This window comes from Curcuma longa, chromosome 4 (genome assembly GCF_044706935.1).
Source record: "Curcuma longa cultivar G26 ecotype Majalengka, Jawa Barat chromosome 4, ITB_CL_G26_1.1, whole genome shotgun sequence".
In the NCBI taxonomy this organism is placed as follows: Eukaryota; Viridiplantae; Streptophyta; class Magnoliopsida; order Zingiberales; family Zingiberaceae; genus Curcuma; species Curcuma longa.
This window is the reverse complement of record NC_133864.1, coordinates 4,974,510-4,997,261: the sequence shown is the minus strand read 5'-3', so window position 1 is coordinate 4,997,261 and position 22,752 is coordinate 4,974,510. Positions and strand designations below refer to the sequence as shown.

The following is a 22,752-nucleotide window of genomic DNA, read 5'->3' as shown; positions in this document are numbered from 1 at the left end:
TAAGTTAATTGAAAATACAAAATATTCGTTTTATTTAAAATTTAAAATATAATTCTTTTATAGCTTTTTTACTTTGACGCACTTGTGAAATTTTTAAATTTTTAAAAGACACTCGTATCTTTCAAATTTCTCAAAGGGCATATTTATTTTCCATTTTACTCCTCTCGTTGATTACTGTAGTGCTATATTCAAAAAAATATCATCACTATTATGTTGGATTTCAAAGAACATCATTATATGAAATCCAACATTATAATGGTGACAATGATATTGATTTTAGAACTTAATTTTTAAAAATCAATACTAATGATATTCAAAAATATTTTTAAAATTAGTATTATTGTGGTATTGATGTTTGAAATACAACATCTCTTTAGTGATGCTTTTCTTTACATCATAATGGTGTTGTTCTTAATGTAGCACTACAGTGATTAGTGAGAGGGGTAAAAAAGAAAATAAATGTGTCCTTTGAGAAATTTAAAAACTAGGTACGTCTTTTGAAAATTTTAAAACTTTAAATGCTTCTTTTGGTTAATTGATGATTCTTTTATGTTATGTTTTTAAATGATACTATCGAAGAGGAATATTAGTGTAATGGTAAAATTATTATCATATTATTTGAAGGTTACATATAGGATAAAATTGTATATAATAGACTCTTTTTGTGATTTCATATGGATGAGAGTTTTGTGTAATAGGATATTTTTTTAATTAAAATGATGCTCACCATTTTAAATATTAAGATTTTTCAAATAAAATTTTATTATCAATGGAATAAAAATATTTTTTAAATGTCAAAATATGTGCGTCTTTTAAAAATTTTAAAACTTTAAATGTTTTTATGCTATGTTTTAAAATGATGCTTATTAAAGACAAATGTTGGTGTAATAGTAAAATTATTATCATGTTATCTAGAGATCATAGGCATAATAATAAGATTATATAATTGACTCTTCCTGATTTCATCAGAGTTTCGTGTAATAGAATATTTTTTTAAATTAAAATGATGCTCCCATTCTAAATACTAAGATTTTTTTTCAAATAAAATTTTATTAGCAATGGAATAAAAATATTTTTTAAATGTCAAAATAAGATAATGTACTTTTTGATATATTTTAAAAATGGAATGCTTAATAAAAACAAGGGATACTGTTTTTTACTCAATTATAAATTTAGAAGAAAATATACTATTAAATTAAGTAAAATATTACTACAATTGAATAAATATATAAAATACTAACACACATTTAAAATAAAAATATCTATTTAAACTAACCAAATATAATTACCATATAACTAAATATTAACACTTCTAAAATTAATAAAATGTTTACACAATTGCCGTCCCGGCGGTGGTGGCCCACTTCCACCTCCAACCACCGCATTCTATTTGCTACTTGGATTATATGCAATGGAATCTCACATCGGAATCTCTCAGTTGTCAATTTGGACCGTTCGATCGTCATCGAAACGGAATCCTTGCTGTCCATCACCACGCCGCTACCGACAAAAGGCGTGTCCTCATCACTCCTCTTTCCCCCACTATTTTTTCCATTGCCGACTCTCTTCGAACTCTGCGGAATCCTCCGTCCTCCGATCTCCATGGCCTCGCTCCTCCGCCATCGCCTCCCCACTCCCGGGATCGTCTCCTTCTCCCTTCGCTGCCGTCCCAGGAATCATTGCTTCGGCGAGCAGTGTTCAATCCCGCGGGCGGCGGACGGCTCTGCGTCTGTCGCCGGATGCTCCCCGTGGGTTTTGAAAGCGGCGAAGCTGGGGGTTCCCATGCTACCGCTTCGAGCCTCGTCTAACCTTTACTCCGCGGTCGAAGAGGGGAGTAGAGTGCTGGAGGAGGAAGAGGAGCCGGGGAGGCCATTGAGGGTTGGGATCATCTGTGGTGGGCCGTCCGCGGAGCGTGGCATCTCGTTGAACTCCGCGAGGTCGGTTCTTGATCACATACAGGTTTGCTGCTTTCTCGATCATTGGAAAAAGAATGTTTTTTGTTTGGATATTTTTATTATGCCCGCATTGTGCTATCTAGGGATGATTTTTTGCAGACGAGAGATTAGACGATTGTGTTCCTGACATTGTGTTCCTTCTCTGTATTATGTAACAGGGAGAAGATTTGCATGTCTCCTGCTATTATATTGATTGCAATCTCAATGCATATGCCATTTCACCTGCCCAGGTCAGTTTCCTGGATTATAAGTTTCATGGTATTGAGACACTTGATGAGCCAACTATAACATTAATAACAAATTTTCTGTTCTATATTTTTGTTTGTTAGTAACTTGGGTCTAAATAGTCATTGGTTTAATGACTTTTGACTGATATATAATTGTTTGTTTAGATGGTGTTCACAACTAATCTCAATACATGACAAAAGCTGTGTTTTACTTTTGTTTCTAGATTGCTATTATGTGGCTACTGTCTTTTTGTTTTGAATATTGTTATGCTTCCTATTGTGGAGTACTGGAGTTTATCTCTTCTGTGTCTATATATCATATCAGATCATTAGCATTTATAGTAATCCTTTATCCAATGGGCTTACAGTTATACTCAAATACTCCTGCAGACTTTGATTTCAAATTAGAGAGGTAAGCTTCTAGACTGCAGCTCAATGAATTGGAGTTCCTTTGTGGATGACCTATTATCTGACAAAATATTTGCAGCCTTGCACAAGGTTTTCACTCTTTACACGCCTTCGTTGAGCATCTTGCTGTTTCTGTGGATATAGTTTTTCCTGTAATTCATGGACGTTTTGGTGAAGATGGAGGTATTCAGGTTAGTGTTATGGACAAATTGAACGCGATAATAATTCACACAAAAGATTGTCACATAACAGTATTCAAGATGCCACTAATCTTAGTCTATTCCATCTGAACTTCCCGTGAATATATTGACTATGAAATCATTCAGAATGTTTGATTGTGGAACCACCATAATGTTGTAACTTGCTTGATGCAAATATGTGTGGCTAATGTTCTGAAGCTAAGTTTGATTTCACATCATGTGTGCATGTTCAGGAGCTGTTGGAGAAAGCTAATGTTCCATTCGTAGGCACAACTTCTCATGTATGCCGTCAGGCATTTGACAAGGTAAGCCATCTTTACTGCTGTTGTGAATATGTTTCATGATTGATTGTGATATTCGCTACCATTAACTAGTACCAGCTCAAATATTTATTGATTTTCTTGTCCACTTCTCTTTACTGTGAAACCCAATCCATCATACAGATATTTGACATTACTATGCAATAACTGTAATGTTTCTGTTGTCATCGCTTCAGTTTCCCTTTCCAATTTTACTGCTTCTCCTTGTCTTTCAAATTTCAATGCTTCCTTCTCTTTCCTATTATCTGCTTCCCCTTCTCGCCTTCTAATTGGATTGTGCTGATATTGCTTCCTATCTCACAAAGTTTTCCTATGATGAAGTTATCAAGCTGCCCTCTCTGCTGCCTCAAGTTTTGGGCCTTTTACCTTTGGTTTTTTCTTTTGATTCTTCTTTCTATAAACATTTATCAAGCTGACAATTGCGGGATGCAGATAAGGTTTTATCATTCTTTCAAGCTCACTGAAGTTTTTCTGACAATATTTCTTATCAATTTCTTTATTGCTTTTGCAAATTATTTTGCAGTACAATGCATCCTTGGAGCTTAGTAGACAAGCATTTGTTACAGTACCCAGTTTTCTTGTTCAGGTGTGGCACCATTTCTGCATCTTTAAAAGCATTCTTTGGTTGAGTGAATGCTTTGGCTATCTAATTTATCTGAAATTTGTGAACATACATGGAAGGAGTTATTGCCTTTTATTTAATTTTTTTATGCCTCCAAGTTATGACTTACTCCCAATGCTTTCTACCAAGTAGATCTTTTTTCCTTTTATCTCCTTCTGCTCTAATTTTCTCTTATCAACATTTTGCATCTGTTTGCAATTTTAAATTATTATTTTTTGTTAAGTATCTACCTTTATTACCTGAGAAAATTTGGGTGGACTTTGAGCAAACAGAAAATGAAGAAGTTAGGGTGCTCCAAACCAGAATAGATTAGATGATAACGTACTGATCATCTATGGAACTAGTATCATGTAAAAATCTGTCAAAGTATCATTTCATTCCAAATCTGGACAACAAAAGTTGTCACAACTTATTCTCATAATGAATGAAGATTATCACTATGCACATTTAGGGATTCTATATCAATGTTCTATAGAATTCACATTTAGAAGTTTGCCCTAAATAAATTATCCAGTTAAATGGCTGCTGTACATCTCATCTGTAAACTTTTATTTAAGATTCTCTAACTACATTTTGATTGGTAAATGCAGTTCCCAGTTTCTAGCCTGTTTCTATTTCTGATAGACTCCATGATAGGTTCCTTCAATGGAATGAATTCTCTTAATATGTTTTCTTTTTTCATATGCAAAATTTAGGCAACTCAACCAAATAGGGATGAAATGGTACAATGGTTTGAAAGAAATTTTTTGGACCAGAAAAAAGGAAAAGTTGTGGTAAGCCAATGATTTTTTTGTACAAGAATGTACAGACATGCAGTACAAGTTTTCTATACACCATGTGTTTTAGGTGAAGCCCACTCTTGCTGGATCAAGCATAGGTGTTGTTGTTGCTTATGGTATTGATGATGCCATTAAAAAGGCAGTTAACATAATAAAAGAGGTGACTTGTTTCTGATTCTCTGTTGCAGTAAATATATGATATGAAGAATATGTATTTCCTTCCTTAACCTGAGTTTATCTGTGGCAGGGCATTGATGATAAAGTCCTTGTTGAAGTTTTTCTTGAAGGAGGGATTGAATTTACAGCAATTGTCATTGATGTTGGAATGGATAATGATGTCAAGCCAATTGTTTTACTTCCAACCGAAGTAAGTCAATGCCCTTGCTTTTCTTAGATAAAACTTTGTGGCTATTTCGTTTATTTAAGATACCTAGAAACCTGAATGACATTGATATTTTTCTCTCAAGAGTATGTAAATTTTTTTATTGTCAATTAGAACATCCAGAATATTGAGTACTATTTGACAAATCTTGGGAGATGTTACTACTGTCATTAAAAGTTTGTTCCTGACAATTTAAATCCTGTAATGAAGAGTTGCACATTTTTTTACTGAGATGCGTCACATTGAGATCCATTGTCAAATCTACTTGTCTAACTAGGGAAGCTAAACATATCAATTCCTTAACTTATCCTTGTACTTACCTTAATAAGGTTTCACATGCTTGCTTAGATTTCCGAAACTCTGTCTAGACCGTGCTTTATCAGTCCTCCCAGATTCTTAAGTGGCATCTTGTACCTTTTTTTCTATTAAAACTTGGGTGACACCATTTGTTAAATTAGAGATATTTAGAAATTAGATTGGGTATTGCCCAAAGGAGTAGGTTAACTAACAATGGTATGTATATTGTTGTTATTGAATATTAGGTGGATCTTCAAATTTTGGCCAAACCTGATGCTTCTGAAGATGTCATCTTTAATTACAGGAGGAAGTATCTTCCAACACAGCAGGTAAGTTTGCAGCATTTTTTTTATTTTATCTTTTCTTAATGTTGATGTTGTTTTGTACTCTCTTCGTACATTGTTTCCTTTTGGCTTAACGGTTTGATTTACACTGAATTGAATTCACTCTAAAATTTTTGTAAGATTACTTACGAGGTTGTGTCTTGTGCAGGTTGCTTATTACACCCCTCCACGGTTCCCAATCCACGTAATTGAATGCATAAGGCAAGGAGCATCAATGCTCTTTCAATCTTTTGGTCTCCGTGACTTTGCCAGAATTGATGGTTGGTTTTTGCCCAATCATGTTAATTTGATTCCAACTCTGGGAAAGGATATTAAGTTTGGACTAACTGAATCTGGTACCATCCTTTTCACTGATATTAACTTGGTATGTGAGAATATTTTGGTAACTGAGCTCACAACGCTTGTTTCATTTTTCTACTTGCTATGGCAGTGACAGTTGTTCATTGAATTCAGGTAAGTGGCATGGAGCAAACTAGCTTCCTATTTCAGCAAGCCTCAAAGGTATTTACTATCTTTTGCCCCCTGTAAATACAAGAACCAGAGATCTGTAATCTGACAAAATTTTAAAATATGCCTAGAAGACTATATGCAGGAAATGAAATATGTTATCAAAGTGGCCCTAAAGAAGTACACATAAAAACCTCAAACTGGAGCTTATGGCGACTGCAGAATCGTATTCTTACCACTAGAGTTGGCATAATAATGGATTATAATTTATAACAGCAAAATAGGAAAATCAAGAAAGAGATGATAGAATCTTTTCACTTTTTCATGGTTCCATAAGTCAGTCGATGTCAGTAAGCACAATCAAGACATCTCGTTCTAGCCACAGACTGATACTGATATTATGTTGGCATGGGTAAACAAATGTCACTATGTCACCTGTCTGTGTCGTTTTGGTGGTACTGATAGAGACATGCCTTGGCTTGACTAGTTTCATTTGAAATTGGTCGATTTAAGACTCTCTTCTCATGACTTCCTTTAATTTTGTATGTTGATCATAGGGAGGAGATCAAATACTAGAAAAAAAAGAAGGAAGGGGAAATTGAGATATATCAATATCTTATACTTCTTTCAATTCCACTTCCAACTCCTAGTGATTCTGAGATATATTTAACTAATTTCAGTATCAAATATTTTTGAAGTATTATTCAATTTAGTTCTTGAAAAATTATGAGGTTAATCTCACTAAAATATTACAAGGATTAGTGCACTCATCCAATGCACAACATTCATTTTAGCATTTTTTTTGAAAATTTATTAATTTTGATATTAGTAACTATAATTATTAATCTTCATAATTATTATATTTTTATAATTTATTGCTCTAAAATTTTAAATTAATTGAGTGTCTAATTGTTATTGACCTATATTTAAATGTGAACAAGGTAAGTAGAATAAGACTATATAATGAAAACTTGAGTTGATTGTCGAATGCTTGAAAGCGTGCCTAATGTTTGCACAACATGGTACTGAAACTATACCATTCCAAAGGGACCAATACTCTAGTATTGAACAATATTTAAACTTTGCACTTCTGTTCATATGCAGACTTCTGGTGTTAATTCAATATTATTTAACCATGAGTTTTGTAGGTCTATCTTCCAATGACCCTTTTTTTACTTATATAGGTTGGGTTCTCTCATTCAAATATTCTTCGGACTGTTATTCAGCATGCTTGTTCGCGATTTCCTTCTCTCAAATCTCGCAGCAGTGTATGGAACACTTTAGCTAGAAGGTTGCATTCTCCTCGTTTGCACAACATTCCTTCCAAGTCCCATGGTCGTCGGAAGGTTTTTGTTCTTTTTGGAGGAGAAACCTCAGAGCGTCAAGTATCACTGATGAGTGGAACAAATGTTTGGCTCAACTTGCAAGGTTATGATGATGTAAATTCCTAACTTACTGCTATTTGACACCTGCTAGCCTATTGAATTATCTTTTTTTGCAGTATTTTACTATTTTAGTAAACTAACTGTTCCAATGAGTGCCATGGATCACAATTTTGACCGTACCATAACATATTGTATTTTACTTGGACTACCTATGTGGTATCCAAATAGATGTATCTACTCACTTAATTGCCTCTATCATTCTAGTCCCTTTGACTAAATATATTTCCTGTGTGGATGCCCATTTTCTGTATCCTATGCTATGTTTGGTTCATGGATGCATTTACGTACCTATATTCATTGTCGACCATTTTCCAGAGAATTTATTTTAAAGAATGGATTGGCAATTTACCAACCCTTGTGTATTTAGATAAAATCATGTACATAGATGGTAATATAGCCAGGCCTATGTACCAGGGGAGATGAGAAAGAGCGTTCAGTCCCTCAAGAAGGCAGATAATTTGTAGGGAAGTTGTTAGCATGACTTGGTGCTTAGGTTTTATAGGGAAAAAAATGGTTACATAATTTTGTTCTTGGATATAGCATAAGCATTTATCATTTTCCCCCTGCTATGTCAAGTTTCGTTATTGAGCTAGCATGATAATTTTCTTTTTGGTCAGCTTGATGTGATTCCTTGCCTGCTAGCACCTGCACGAGGTTATGCATCTGCCCAGCATGGGGATGTAAATCAACGTGAGAACTATAGAACTGTTTGGACTTTGCCGTAAGCTTCTTTTCTTTCAGCTCATCTCCTGTGTTCTTCACCTTGCTCTGATAACTTTTCTTATAATTTGCTTCTTTTCCAAAAAAAAAGAAAAAAAACGGGAATATACTCAGATCTATATGTTGGAATTGCACCTAAAATTGTTTTCCTTCCTTTTTCACATAACTGACATCATATACTTGGTCAGGTAACAATTTACCAGTATTTATATATATATATATATATATATATATATATTTTCTAATTAAATAAAACCTATGTTCTTGAACAGTTATTCTCTTGTCCTACGCCATACCACAGAAGAAGTTCTGGCAGCATGCATTGAAGCGATTGAACCTGATAGGGCTTCATTGACTTCTCATTTACGCAACAATGCTATGAGTGAACTAACAGAAGCACTTAGTAAACATGACTGGTTTACGGGTTTTGACATCATTGAAGAACTTCCTACGAATTATACACTGGAAAACTGGATCCAGCATGCTAAGGAAGCTCAGGCAATAGTTTTTATTGCAGGTCTGATCTTAACCACACATATGCAGTAATACTAATTCTAGATAAATAAGTATCGCTGTATGACATGTTGGATACGTGATTCATTAATGCATTTATAAACAGTTTAGATCTCTTTGGTAGTGTTTACTATACTTGAAAAGCTTACAAGGACAATTGACTTTGTGCATTTAGATACTACTGTAGTGATACATTTTTTGTGTTGGTTTATCAAAGATGGCTTTGGATAATCTTATATGATTAGCAATAATAAAATGAATACACATTAATCCTTCAAATTGCTGTGATGAGGATAGTTTTCTGTCTATTATTTTTAAATTTGACAACTGAGGTTTGTCAGGCTGCATTTTCAATTCAGCACAAATAATTCTTGTTGGTGTTCAATCATTTTAATTGAAACTTTCTTGCAAAAGAATTACTAAATTTGAGTTTTTTGGGTGAATATTTTCTTAGCTTATCTTTATTCTATGAAATTGTTGGTACAAAAAAAAGGCTACCGTAACTCACGAAACTGAATCCTATCGTTGGCAATTCATATTTATAAATGCTATCAAATATCAAGGTTCCTTGATGTATTTACAGTAGCCGTATAAACTAATTTGATAGACCATTGAATTTTAATTTTGGAATTTTGAACACCTAGTTAAATACAAAAGCCACTGAAAGTATTATGATTGACACATCTTCTATCAAGTTGTTCTTAATTAAGTTTCCATCTCAACATGAACTGCTGCTTGAAAATGATTTAACAAAGTCATTTTGAAGAATAGAAATTTATCCATTTTTTCCAGTCATCATGAGGCACTTTTTATTCCTTTCCTCCTTGATATTACCCTGGTTAGATGAGTTAAATCGTAAATGGTCATTGACTAATACTCGTGATTCTGCAATACAGATTTGTCATTGTAACCATAACTCCTCTTTCTTTGTCCCATTCCCATGTGGGAAGCATTTAGTTTACTAGTCTAAAAGATCTTCAAGAACCTGATTGTTTTTAATCTTTCTCAAGTATCTTTTCTCTGTCTCTATTTTCTATCAAGTGCTACTGTTTCATTTAACTTGAAATTCCAAGTGTTAATCTTATTAACAAACATGGGATTAAGATTCGTGGTTTTTTTGGTTGTTTAAATTGATTTTTTAGCTTTAGCCTTTGACCATAATCAGCTTTTCTGAACAGTACATGGTGGAATTGGTGAAGATGGTACTCTCCAATCTTTGTTAGAGTCTGCAGGAGTTCCCTATACAGGTATTAAATTTCTGTCAGTTCTAATGCTGTACCATTATTCTTGGCATTTAGCTGGGCTTTTAAATCGTGCAGGCCCTGGACCATCTGCTTCCAAAGTTTGTATGGATAAAGTGCAAACATCTGTTTCTCTTAGTCATGTATGATACTGTCTAATTTTGTGGCACACATTGTCTTTTGGTTTTAAAAAACTTTTATTCCCTCACTTCTGAACTTCAATTTGTTGCAAACAATATTTTGACAGTGATTTGCTATTATCTTGAGGTTCTGAAATCTGGAATTGTTGACACAGTCAACAAAACCTGTTAGATTTTGCTGACAACAGAACTTCTAGCTTGGCTAGTGATATTGCTCCAAAAATCCAACTGGGGCTTCATAAAGGAAAATATCCTTGTATCTAAACTCATAGCTTTTCAATAAAGATACAGAAAGTTCCAAATTTCGTAGCTGTTAATCTTTCATTGTGCCATTACTTTTGTCGTTTAATCAATCAATTCTTGACTTGTTAGGCAATGTAAAATTCAGTTTGGCTAATTATACTGATTTAATGAGAGTTGAATAAAGGAAGCCATCCCCTTACACTCAACCTTATATCAGATTAATATAGACACGATAAATTCCAAATTTCATGGGTAATAATCTTTCATTGTGCCATTACTTTGCACGTTACAGAATATATCTTTTGTTTTCCTCATCTACAAGAGGAGAAAACCTTGTGCTGAGCTTTTCAACTGGAAAGACTGCGTAGTCAAGTTGGACTGAATGAACATTTTTACAAATCTCATCTTATGATAAAAACAATAAAACAATTCCTGTCATACATGAAGTTAAGACACTTTTCCCTGTACTTTCCAGTTGGAAGTAGTTGGGAAAATACATGATTTGGTGATAAACAAAAGCAATCTTGTAAAGAAAAATAATCCTAAGATGGATGACATGAGAGATATAAGTCAAAATCAGCTTGGAGGAGGCAAACTTGAAAGGAGATTAATTAGTTCACTGGGTAACATTAAGGAGGGCGTCAACAATTTCTTGTTGATGCCTTAATACAATGAGAAATGTGCTATTTGGCCTTCATATGAAACATCATCAAACCTTATAAATTATAACTTCGAAGCTTGATAACCCATGCTTTGCATACAACAAATATGTAAACAAGCTTAATCACATTGATAACATCTTGATTTGAATAGCAACGTAGAAGTATTAGATGATGCTCAAAATCAATGTTCCAAGTCATTCAAAGGAAAAATTGTCATATCACACTTGGTGCATCATTTTTCCAGCAATTTTCTGTCAAAATGAACTGACAATGGTTGTCAAACTCTATGTCCTGGCTTCTAAGCCTTATGTATGTTTTTGAAATCATGTTCATTTATAGTTTGGTTTCAATGCACAGCTCAATTTAGCTAATTGTGAGACTGAAATCTCATCATTCTATTTTTTTCTTGTTTTTGTAATGTACAGTTGACAAATTTGGGAGTTCTTACCATAGCCAAAGATGTTAGGAGCACAGAGGAATTATTAAATTCTAATTTAACTGATACCTGGCAAGATCTGACAGTTAAACTTCAATCAGAATCGTTGTGCATCAAACCAGCTCGTGATGGATGCTCAACTGGAGTTGCTAGATTACGGTATATATGCCATCTTGCAGGCCTTTCTCTTAAAAATTTGATGGTAATATGTTAACTTCACAGTCGTTTCTGCTTTTTGATGATCAAATAATATTTTTCAGCTCCAAAGAAGATCTTAAAGTCTATGTAAATGCATTGCAAAACTCCCTGCCACGGCTTCCAGCTAATAGTCTGTCAAAGGTCAAGAATAACTACCATAATTTCTGTTATTGAGTTACTTGCTAATAACTGATGGAAGTTTATGATTTTAAAAAAATTTGTTTTTACAATAAAATATGAACTTTGGAATGTTTAATGCCCTTTAGGTTGACATTATTTTTGGTTTACCATAATACTAAATTATCTATGCTTTGTAACTACGGTTTTGCATGTTCATATAACTGGAAAGTTGGACAAATACATAATTCATACATCTGTGCTATATTTGTAAGTGTTAGGGTTGTTAGGGACCTATGTATAAATACCATAAATGTAGGGTGTATATTTTAAGATTTCATTCATGAATAATGCATGGTGGTAGAGGAGGTTACCTGGGTAATCCTAATAATTTATCTACTACATCACGGTTTCAGAGAAAGCCACTGTTGTAGTGATACCTTTTCTCATACATGATTGGCTTCTTGTCCATGGGTTTTTTTTTTCTGTGGAGCCTCTGTATTGGCAAGTTTCTCGCTCACTGAACACTGTTGGATGCATTGCAACCTCGTGCCACTCATCCTCATGGCTCATCCTTCCACAACCTTGCTTTTTGTGCATGTTAGCTTAAATGACACGAGCTTTTTGGATGAGTCTTAATGCAAGCTTTCTTCACTAACAACATATCTACAACAGCATGTCCTTGCATGTCTCTTTGGCCGATTGTCTCTCCAGTTGCACATCTCTGCCTCACACAAGCCCATCTGTGTGTTGCAGCCTAGTCTTCTATTCTATCTCTGGGCATTTCGTTCTGCGCTTGTCTGCATAACTACAGATCTATGGAAGCAACTTTCTCTATATTCCCTTATAACTCATATAGCTTATTCAACTGCTCTTATCCCGCAGCCCTTCAGGAAGAGTTCGTTTAATCACATCCCCTCTTGTCCTGACTTATCATCACAGTTTCTACTCAGGAGTATCCTCGTCAGCTCGTCTTCCTTGTATCTAGGTAGCAGCAGATGCAACATATGAGTCACATACTGTTGTGATCCATAGAATTAATTCTTCCCCACATATCCCACTGGATCGTCTACTTGGATTCTTGATTCATGTGCTTTTGTACACGTCTAGTAAGATTGAATTCTTCTCTAGCCTCACACCACTCAGCTTGCCTACAAAGGTTATGCTTATCAATGACTCTTTTACGTTGGCAAAAGGCATTGGGCATGTCCTAGTTGTTTTGTTCTTGTCGCTATCTTTTATGGTTTTTGTACTAGAAATCCTTATATATGTATTTTTGGTCCTGAGAATTATGATCTTATTCCTGATCCTGCAATGTGCATTCACGAGGTACATGGCATAATTTTTTTTGGTTTTCCTACTACTTAGTATCCCGTCCTAAATTATTAACTATTGTGATACTTAATTTCATATTCTATCTGTTAATCTCAAATTGCCTCAAATAGTTGGGACTAACACAATTGCTGTTTTTTTCTACTTATGTTGATAAAAATGAAAACTACTTTAAACTTATTTGTCATGCCTCATATTTGTAACTAAACTATGCTTTCTTTGCCAAACATATATAGCTGCATGCTATAAACTGGCGATGCCATATTCAGACACTATAAACTAAGGGATATCAAGCATTTGTTTTTATAGAGATAAAATTTTAGTATGTAAACTTTCAAACCTCTACAGTATTGCGTAATGAAAATTGGGCATTTTAAAGGAAATATGGAATATCTCACAAAAGTTTTGTGCTGTCTTATTGGTGACTCAATAATTTCTTAGTTATATCTTTTTTCACCTATTCTGGAACAATGGAATCATGTCTACAAGCCATACTTTTAAACTGTTGCACTTCTTTAGTTAAGAAACATATTTTATGAATTGCTAGTATCATGTGATATAACTGTATTTATCTGTTTCCAATTCTTCATTAATAAACATCTTGTAGATTGGTAATGCCAACTGATAACTATTTTTGACTCCCTATGCAATCAAATTGTGATTTCTAAAAAACAATAATGTTTTCTCTTTTAGGCGCATGGCGTAATTGAAATGCCAAACCCTCCTCCTCAATCATTAGTTTTTGAGCCTTTTATTGAAACAGATGAAATAATTGTTTCATCAAAATCAGCGGATAATAATGCTCGTCACCTACTATGGGAAGAACGGACTGGATGGATCGAAGTGACAGTGGGTGTTATGGGAACACGTGGTGAAATGCACTCTCTTAGTCCAAGTATTACTGTCAAAGAAACTGGTGACATTTTATCTCTTGAAGAGAAATTTCAAGGTACTGTTTCTCATTTGGTGATATTTTGACCTTGAAGATAAATGTGATTTTTACTTGAATTTGTTGTTATTTCTGTCAGATTAATAATCATCAGGTTGTTAATAATTGTATCATCTTCTACGTATCCTACATAAAAATGGACAATCATAAGGGATGTGTATTTCAAGTTTACAACAACAAAATCTCCATAGTCCCAACTGTTTGGAGTCAGTTATGTGCATCTAATCTCATTGTCAAGCACTATGTAATGCAATATTGTCAGTAAATCAGTATTGCAATCACTTTCAAAAGGAAAGTTATCTTTTGGCGATCCTCTACTCACTTCTTTAACTTTAATTGAAGCTCGAGCTTTTATTGTGCATGTTCATACCATTTAACCTGTTTTCTTATTTGATCATTTATTAGGGTCAGACCCCATGAGTAAAGATATTTTACTTTGTTTCTCATAGGAATCGTGCACATTCCATCTCAGTACTCTCATCTTGACTAACTTGGGTAAAGTAAGCATTTCTCACAAATCAATTTTGTGCAGTCTAGTTAGGGTAGGGATGTTGGACATGGATTGTATTATTAAACATGTTTTCAGTAACTTTTCTTGGTCCATCTATAGAATGGATACTATGTTGCAATTGTGGACCGTCTTGATTGGCTTGATAGTAATGAGAGAGCATTGAGGCATAGGTAAGATAGCTCATTCGGATAGCTTTTGGTTGGAATCAGTTGACTCGACTCTTATTCAAATAAGATAACGTTATTCCTCAACGAGCTTATTTGCCAACAACTTTTATTTTTAGTCAAACTCCACCATGATTCAATTATCTCAACTATGATGAGTCGGTTGATACCTATATAGTCGATTCGACTAGCAGATATAATAAGTTTATCTTGTTTAACAGTCACATGAGTCAACTCAGACAATCAACTAAGCATCCCGGTCGATTGAAACAAACATAAGTGAATTGGATCTCTGATTTTACTTAACTTACACCTTATAAACCATTACAGTCCTTCGAGATCGAGCTTATGCTTAGACTACAACTAGGAATTCATGTTCCCTCGTCGAAGGCTCTCAATCAAGCTTGTCTAACCTGTAATCATAAACCCATAATTAGAAGCCACACAATTTCTTACAGCACAAAGTCTTCCGGTTGTATAAGTTTTATGTCATCCAAGAGCCCATCTTCCGCTAGGTCCTTCAATCCCTTGGATGCACCAAAGCCCATGACTTGCTTTATGTCATTCTTCACTTCACCTATGAAGTTCACCTGTTGCAACTTCTGTCAAAATTGTCGTAACAACTCTAATCTCTTTGTTCTGTGGTCCCTTGGATGTCTCCTATCACCCTTTTCCATACTCCAATGGATCACTTGAGCCTTGAGCTGAACCATCTTGGCTGCACTAAGTCAACATCACAACTCACAAGTGTCACGAACTTCATGTGCATGTTACCAAGTCCCTGTAAACTCCACGCACAAAAGAGTAACATAAGCAAATACCTAACTTAAATTTCTTTGCTAAACATATCAAAACATGCTAGTCGAACATGACCACCTATGCCATGATTTTCATATATGATATTTGCAAATGATATTCAATAAATTTAAATCAAACTTTCCAATTTTCTATTTTCAGGTATCATAAAGAAACATAAAATTTTAAGTTAATTAAAACTAAATATAGAGGTAACATATAATTTTAATAATGAGAAAAGAAAGGCAATATCTTAGACAAATTGATAGGAAACTGGTGCAAGAGATTTAGATATCTTAGATCTATTATCAAACAAGGAGATATTTATCTTTTAATGATTTAAAGAGTAGACAGCTAAAATGGAGGGCTTTTAGTCTTTTGTGATTGCTTTGTGTGCTTTTGGCTAAAAGAAAATTTTATGGTCTTAGTAATTTAAGTCAAAACAAAGCAAAAGGGGCATCTCTTAGCTTGAAAGGCATCACCATTTCTACAATATCATTTATTTCTATTATTTGGTCCTCAGTATATACTTTAATTTGTTGGGTTATAAAGTGGTCAAATAGTGTGCATCTCAAACATGCTATTTTATAATATGCTCCAAGGGTATGTTTTTGTCAACAATGGATCGTTAGACTATGCATTTATTTTGCAGGTGGTACTGGCATCAACTTGACACCACCTCCTGCAACAATAATCAGGTTCATCTGAAACTCTTGTTTTTAGTTGCTTATAAATTTTCTTTTCCAAACATTGACACGATTTAACACAATTGGTAATAAAACATGAAATTTCTAGTCCCTTCGATTGACAATTTAGATCTATATGATAATTGAGAAATCGGATGAAAAAAAATAAAATGGTTCTATGGAGCATGGTTCAAAGTCTCTATCCCCTGTTGATATCCGATTGGATTATGACCAGTCAAGGTGTTAGACCCGGTTGTACTGTCAGACACAAACTTTAGTTTACACAATCAAAATTAAAAGTGATCTAAAAAAGATCTTAATATCACTAGCTATACCTACTTAACATAAACTCATGCATTTTCTATATAATGAGACAAAATGTTCTTGAGGGTCTTCTTACCTTCAATGTTTGGCAAATTTTGACAGTGAAGAAGCCTTGGAAGCATGCAAACGGCGAGTTGAAATAATAGCAAATACTCTAGATTTGGAAGGATTTTCACGTATCGATGCCTTTGTTAATGTTCACACTGGGGAGGTAAATCTTCTTGTTTTTACACCAATCTGTTTGCTTTAAAGCTCATCATTTGGACTGATACACCCTACCATTTACCTCACTGAAACTAAACGGAACAGTATTCTGTTTTTCGTTCTTTTTGAGCTTCGCATGTATGTTTGTCGTTCCAATGCCTACCTAATCATTCTGTTGACAGGTCATGGTGATAGAGGTGAACACCGTGCCAGGGATGACTCCATCTACTGTCTTGATTCATCAGGTAAGGGATTGAATCTGAGAATTACAAAATGTTCATGACATTGCAAATGTTGCATTACCATTTGGCAATTGGCATTGATCTTCTTTTGGTTCTATTCTCAGGCACTGTCAGAGCAACCACCTATCCATCCTCGAGAATTTTTTCGCACCGTTCTTAACTTTGCTCTTGAGAGATCTTACTAAATCCCTCCGCGCCCAAATGTGTTCCAGCATTGTTATCAAATTTCTCAATTTGTCAAGCTCGTTATGGGTCAATTTCTTGGTGTCAGTGTTGTATTTATTGTTTGATATTGCATTTACATGCCATTTTGCAATCTGGATGCAAATGTTTGTTGTTTCCTATGGAATGTGTAAAATGTATAATGTTAGGGGTTGATTTGTCAAAAAGCTACAATAAATAATAAACTGCTTTGATGGTCAAAATTTACCTTTTGAGAAAATTATATTATCATTTGAGTTCTTGAGAAAAAAAAAATTAAGAAGTTTTTATTAAATCATCAAGGGCGTTTTATTTTGATTTTTTTTATAAAAAAGATGTCTTGATTCGTTATTTAGTTGCGTATAATTATTATTTAATGTTATTATTTTTTATTTATTTTTGAATCGGTTGACTGCATTATAGTAGTTGTTATAATATGAACAAGAATAAGAGAAATGTATGTTATAATAATTACGATTTTGTAGTTGTTATAACATGAATTTTTATTTACATTATAATAGTTTATGAATCATAGTTGTTATAATTGTTATAGTAATTATAAAATTATAATTATTATAATTTAATTTAAATTTATATTGTAATAATTATGAGTCTAGTGTTGTTATAATTATTTTAGCCGTTGTAATTTTATAATTATTGTAATATAAATATGAATTTATGTTATAGTAGTTATAAAATTAGAATTGTTATAATATTTACATGATTAAAAGTAAAATGGGACATCTAATTTGGGGAAAAAATATTTTTTTTATTTGTCAAATATATATATATATATATATATATATATATAAAATTTTCCTCTTAAATATATCTTTGGATTTTTTAATGCTATGAATATTTTAATGGTTTATTTTGGTAAAGACTCTAATTTTTGGATATAACTATTTTTTTTGTTTGGAGTGTAATGATTTAATTTATAAATATTCGATATATTGATAGCAAAAGTTAGATATAGTTAATATTTTCAATACTTATTATTATTGAGAATTTTTATGTATTATTATTTCTATTTCTAACTTTTCGACTGAGTTTTATTTAAAATATAATTAGTTGCCATCTTATTTAATTAAAAAATTATTAGTTTTCCATAATTAATTAAATTTTGATAAACAAGAGAAAAGGATATTTTATGGTAAAATTATAAAACATAGATTTTTTTCCAAATAAAAAATATTTTATTGTAAATATCTTTATCTTCGGAATAAATCATTTATATTTATTATTAATTTTCAATTAAAATAAATCGTTAGATATCTGTTAATTTGTATATTTAAGGTAAGTATTCGGTTAAAATTGAATCGAATCGAATTAATCAAAATCGAACCGAATTGAATTTTTTTAAACTAACTAAATCGATCGAAATTTTTAAATAAAAATTGAATAAATTAAATTGATAAAATATCAATTAATTTAGTTTTTGATCGAATTAATCGAAATAATTAAATTTTTTTATAAATTAGTTAAGGATTTATAAATTTATTTAAGAATTTATAAATTATTTTTTATTTTAATTAATTTGATTTATTTAATTTAATTGAATAAAAATTTTAAAATCGAAATTGAATAGAATTAACTGAATTAATTAATTTTTTTTAAATAATTAAAATTTTAAAATAATCTAATCGAATTTTTGTTCGATGAGGTAGATTTATTCGGTGTAACAGAATATTTGCTCGTCCTATTTATATGTCTATATAAAGGATGATTATGTAACGCAAAAAAGCCAATTAACCGCCTCTCTCTTGACTTCGCCGCTCAACTTTAACGCCGGCGAACAGGCGACTCGGGCTGATTTAGCTGAGGCTGCCAGTTGAGCCGCGGGAAGGATTGGTCCGGCGATTTCAGCAGGGAACGTACTTCCGACGCTACACGAAGCCGCGTTGAAGAAAGAACCTACTTCCAACGCTACACGAAGAAAGAACCCTAAACTATTATAATTCAGAGAAATTGTTCGGCCTTTTCCCCTGTGATGGCGCGGAGGGAAGAGAAGCGACAGTGCACAGAAGAACCTTGCATTGAGGATGGGCTCTGCCCTCGGCCAATGTATGATTTTAGGGCATAGTTTCAGTTCATCGAAAAATTTACTTTTGCTCTGAACTGGGTGGTCTTAACTGTTTCTTTTGATTTGCGCAGAAAGAGAATTTGTTGCGGCCCTCTTTCCCCTGCGATAGCGCTGAGGGAAGAGAAGCGACAGTGCACAGAAGACCCTTGCATTGAGGATGTGAGCTGCCCTCGGCCAATGTATGATTTTAGGGCATAGTTTCAGTTCATCGAAAAATTTATTTTTGCTCTGAACTGGGTGGCCTTAACTATTTCTTTTGATCTGCGCAGAAAGAGAATTAGGTTTAGCGCGTTCTTTGGCGAGGAGAAAAGGAATTCAGCGGAAGTGCAGGGTTCGAATAATAGAAACTATGGTGCCGATTTGAGGCCTGTTCAGAATGGGCTACTTGATCTTCGCATGGTATGCTTTTTCTCCTGAAAAGCAGGTTGTTTGATCTTTTTAGTTCTACAATGTTCTTTATGTGGAGTGCATTTGCATTCCCATTTTTTTTTATTATCATTGTTAAGCATGTTGAATTGCTAAATCATTCTGACTTTTTAGTGTGCCCTAAACAATGCTAGAGTTTGTGCTACATTCCATGACAGTTTTCTTTTAATTTTCTTTTTCATTTCCATATTCTCTTTTTATGGAAGAGGTAAATTAAAAGAGAAAATTCATGAAGCAAATGCATCCTAAGCCATTTTCCTGAGATAATGAAGTGTGTTGTGTACTAGTGGCACAACTATTTCTCACTGTAAAATTATCACATGTCCGATTTTTCTTTTTCATTTTTTTTTGTACTTCTATTCACTGGTATGATTATTAAGCCAATTGCAATGCTGGTAAGAGTTAATGCTGATTGAAGATAGCTTGATGAGTGAGACATGTGAATTATTCTATTCTTTCAAACCTTAGTTTTAGAAGAACATGTTGCACATTGGTGATATTGAGATGTTGTGTACCTGGTGTGGTTATGTTCATTGCCTTACTGATATTTTTATTTTTGTTGATGTGCATTCTAGTTAGAAATCCATTTCTTTTTTAAAGAATGTTGTTGAAGTTATGTCATGCTGCTTCACAGGTCCAAAATAACTTGTGCACTCAAAAGAATCCGGAGACATTAGTCGCTTCCACCCTAGCTTCATTTTTGATTACGCGGAAAGATACCTTCTTTGATCGAGCTGCATTCTCTCTAATGTGCTGCTACATGGATGATGCTATGGATCATGTTGATTTGCCTGTACCAGCCATTATGAAGGCAAGATTCTTGCTTAACCCCTAGTTTAGGATGCAACAACAACTACTTCACTATGACTGTCTCTAAAATTCATTTTCTCGACCTCGGTTGGAAACATAGTGCTTTCTCATTCAAACTTCATTCTTTTCCCCTTCTCGTTCAAACATAGGGATTACATGTTCCAAATTGATTGCTTTGGCCTAGCTTTTCCATTTAATTTTATCTTGTTAACATATTTCTTTGTCCTTTGCAGCCTGTTGAACTATGGACTGGGAAGCAACTTTTCAGTGTTCTTGTGCGTCCAAATGAACATGTTAATCTTATAGTCAAAGAGAAAATATATACAAAATATGAGACCATGTGTCCCAGCGATGGATATGTATATTTTCGTAACAGTGAGCTTATAAGTGGGCAACTAGGGAAGGTTACTCTAGGTGAGCAACATTAAACTTCCTCTTTTAAGGAGAAATGATTTATGGTACTCTTTTATTGTTGACAAGGATCCAGTTCTTAGTTTGACTTATCTAGCACTTTTGTGTTTTCAATAATCTCGTAAGAATCCAGTCAAAGAAACCAAATATACTCATAATTGAACAGAACTTATTCTTCTTTCTCATATTCTCTGAAGCTACTCCTACTCTAATCCATCATGTGTTGCTAAGTGTAGTGTCTAGACTAAGCCCTAATGCATTGTGTGGTTAGGTCTGCAAAAGGGTTGGCATGAAGCAAGAGTCAATTCTAGTTCTTTCTAGGATTATATTATCGATACAACTTTCATTAGTGGAATATTTGTTATTAAAGAAATAGCTACCTTGGCTGCTTTACAAAGTTTATGTATTATGATCGAACTGTCTTCCAACTTCTATATGACAAAGCTTATGTTCTTTTTTCAAGGCAATGGTAACAAGGATGGCCTATTCTCTGTTCTCCTAAGAGATCATAGTTCTCATGCTGCTGCAAGTTGTAAGAATCGGCTAGCTAAGTTGAGGTAATATTATTTTCCCTTGTGTCATTCAAGTTATACGCTCTCTTTTCCCATCTAACTACAATTTTTGGGGGATAATGTTGCAATAAATAAAATGGAATCATTGGGAGAAAATCAACTCACATCTTCTGTAAACTAATATTCTTATTATTGCATCTAGTTTCTCACAACCTCACAATTGTAATAGGCTTCAATGCTATATATAACTCTCTCTCTCTCTCGTGGACCATTAAAATGGTAAATTCTAATGTTGCCATTGTTAATTTCTTTGCGATCGGGAATTGATACACATAGAGATCCCAACAATCCTAACTAATAATGGTATTATAGAGATCCCAACGATCCTCAAGTAATTTGTAGTTTGCTGAATGTGTGGTCAAATTAAGCTGCATCAATCTTCTCTCTGAGGAAATAAGTTTCATTCTAAACATATTTAGTTTTGTCGTGTCATACTATACCGTGTGCAATACTTCTGACTGATTCCTTATCGAAATTGAACTTCCTAACTCTAATTCTAATGGCTTTGATACTTTGTTTTACTCATTTTGTTCAACTATCTATATTGTTGCATTCAGTGCCAGGTGGCTATGCAACCGTGGATTTTCAATTGGAGACAAGGATGTTCATCAGGTGATGTATCGAATCTGAGAACGAAAAAATGTCCATGACAATGAAAATGTTGCATTAATGTTTGGCAATTGGCACTGATCTTCTTTTGGTTCTTTTCTCAGGCACTGGTGGAACAACCATCTATCCGTCCTCAAGAATATTTTCGCGGGGTGGTTCCTAACTTTTGCTATTGGAGATGTAACTAAATCCCGGGTGCAAAAATGTGTGTCGGTAGTGTTATCAGATTTCTCAATATATATTTGTCCTGGTCATTTGAGATCAATCTCTCAGTGTCGATGTTTGGGATTATGATGTGAATGTTTTGTCGTGAATGTGTGAAATGTGTTATATTAGGGGTTTATTTGTCAGTAACCTACAATGAGCAATATGGTTAAGGGAAGTAATTGTAGTTGTTCATTCTCTTGTTCTAACTAATTTTGAAGCTTAAAATCCACTAATTTTGAGATAATAATAATAATTATTATTGAATTCTTAAGAAAAACAAGTGTATTTGTAAGATTGTCTTACCTTAAATAGATCATTTAGTGTTTTTTAATGCTATGTATATTTTGATGGTTCAAATGTTTAAACATTATTATGGAGTTTTTTTTTTTTTGTCAAAGCTCTAATCACTTATTTTGGTATTTTGGTCAAAACATTTTTATGAAGATTGACCAATAATTACATAAAATGCTAAAATATTAATAGTAAATAAATATATATAAGCATTCGATTAATGTTATCATAATAGTGAA

General features: G+C 33.5%; 2 protein-coding genes across 2 annotated transcripts; both read left to right on the top strand.

Annotated features, from left to right (window-relative positions):
• The first annotated feature begins 1,581 nt into the window (after positions 1-1,581).
• Positions 1,582-17,325, top strand: LOC141826625 (uncharacterized). Its single transcript, XM_074713887.1, has 24 exons — positions 1,582-1,959; positions 2,114-2,185; positions 2,551-2,594; positions 2,670-2,781; positions 3,024-3,095; positions 3,634-3,696; positions 4,428-4,505; positions 4,579-4,671; positions 4,759-4,878; positions 5,436-5,519; positions 5,683-5,898; positions 5,988-6,035; positions 7,166-7,420; positions 8,044-8,147; positions 8,419-8,663; positions 9,838-9,906; positions 9,979-10,043; positions 11,371-11,540; positions 11,642-11,720; positions 13,722-13,977; positions 16,100-16,145; positions 16,560-16,668; positions 16,844-16,906; positions 17,008-17,325. Exons 1-24 carry the CDS (start codon positions 1,603-1,605, stop codon positions 17,086-17,088), a joined length of 2,901 nt encoding a protein of 966 aa, XP_074569988.1. The 5' UTR covers positions 1,582-1,602; the 3' UTR covers positions 17,089-17,325.
• Positions 17,326-18,883: 1,558 nt separating this feature from the next.
• LOC141828199 (DNA-directed RNA polymerase III subunit 1-like) lies at positions 18,884-22,350 on the top strand. Its single transcript, XM_074715574.1, has 7 exons — positions 18,884-19,168; positions 19,457-19,586; positions 20,248-20,424; positions 20,657-20,837; positions 21,298-21,391; positions 21,964-22,018; positions 22,120-22,350. Exons 1-7 carry the CDS (start codon positions 19,095-19,097, stop codon positions 22,201-22,203), a joined length of 795 nt encoding a protein of 264 aa, XP_074571675.1. The 5' UTR covers positions 18,884-19,094; the 3' UTR covers positions 22,204-22,350.
• The last annotated feature ends 402 nt before the right edge of the window (positions 22,351-22,752 follow it).

Coding starts and splice junctions, on each gene's coding strand:
- LOC141826625 (XM_074713887.1), top strand. CDS start 1,603: ATGGCCTCGCTCCTCCGCCATCGCCTCCCCACTCCCGGGATCGTCTCC. Junction 3,697..4,427: donor TACCCAGTTTTCTTGTTCAG/GTGTGGCACCAT, acceptor TGCAAAATTTAG/GCAACTCAACCAAATAGGGA. Junction 11,721..13,721: donor CAGCTAATAGTCTGTCAAAG/GTCAAGAATAAC, acceptor TTTCTCTTTTAG/GCGCATGGCGTAATTGAAAT.
- LOC141828199 (XM_074715574.1), top strand. CDS start 19,095: ATGGCGCGGAGGGAAGAGAAGCGACAGTGCACAGAAGAACCTTGCATT. Junction 20,425..20,656: donor CTGTACCAGCCATTATGAAG/GCAAGATTCTTG, acceptor TGTCCTTTGCAG/CCTGTTGAACTATGGACTGG. Junction 21,392..21,963: donor AATCGGCTAGCTAAGTTGAG/GTAATATTATTT, acceptor TGTTGCATTCAG/TGCCAGGTGGCTATGCAACC.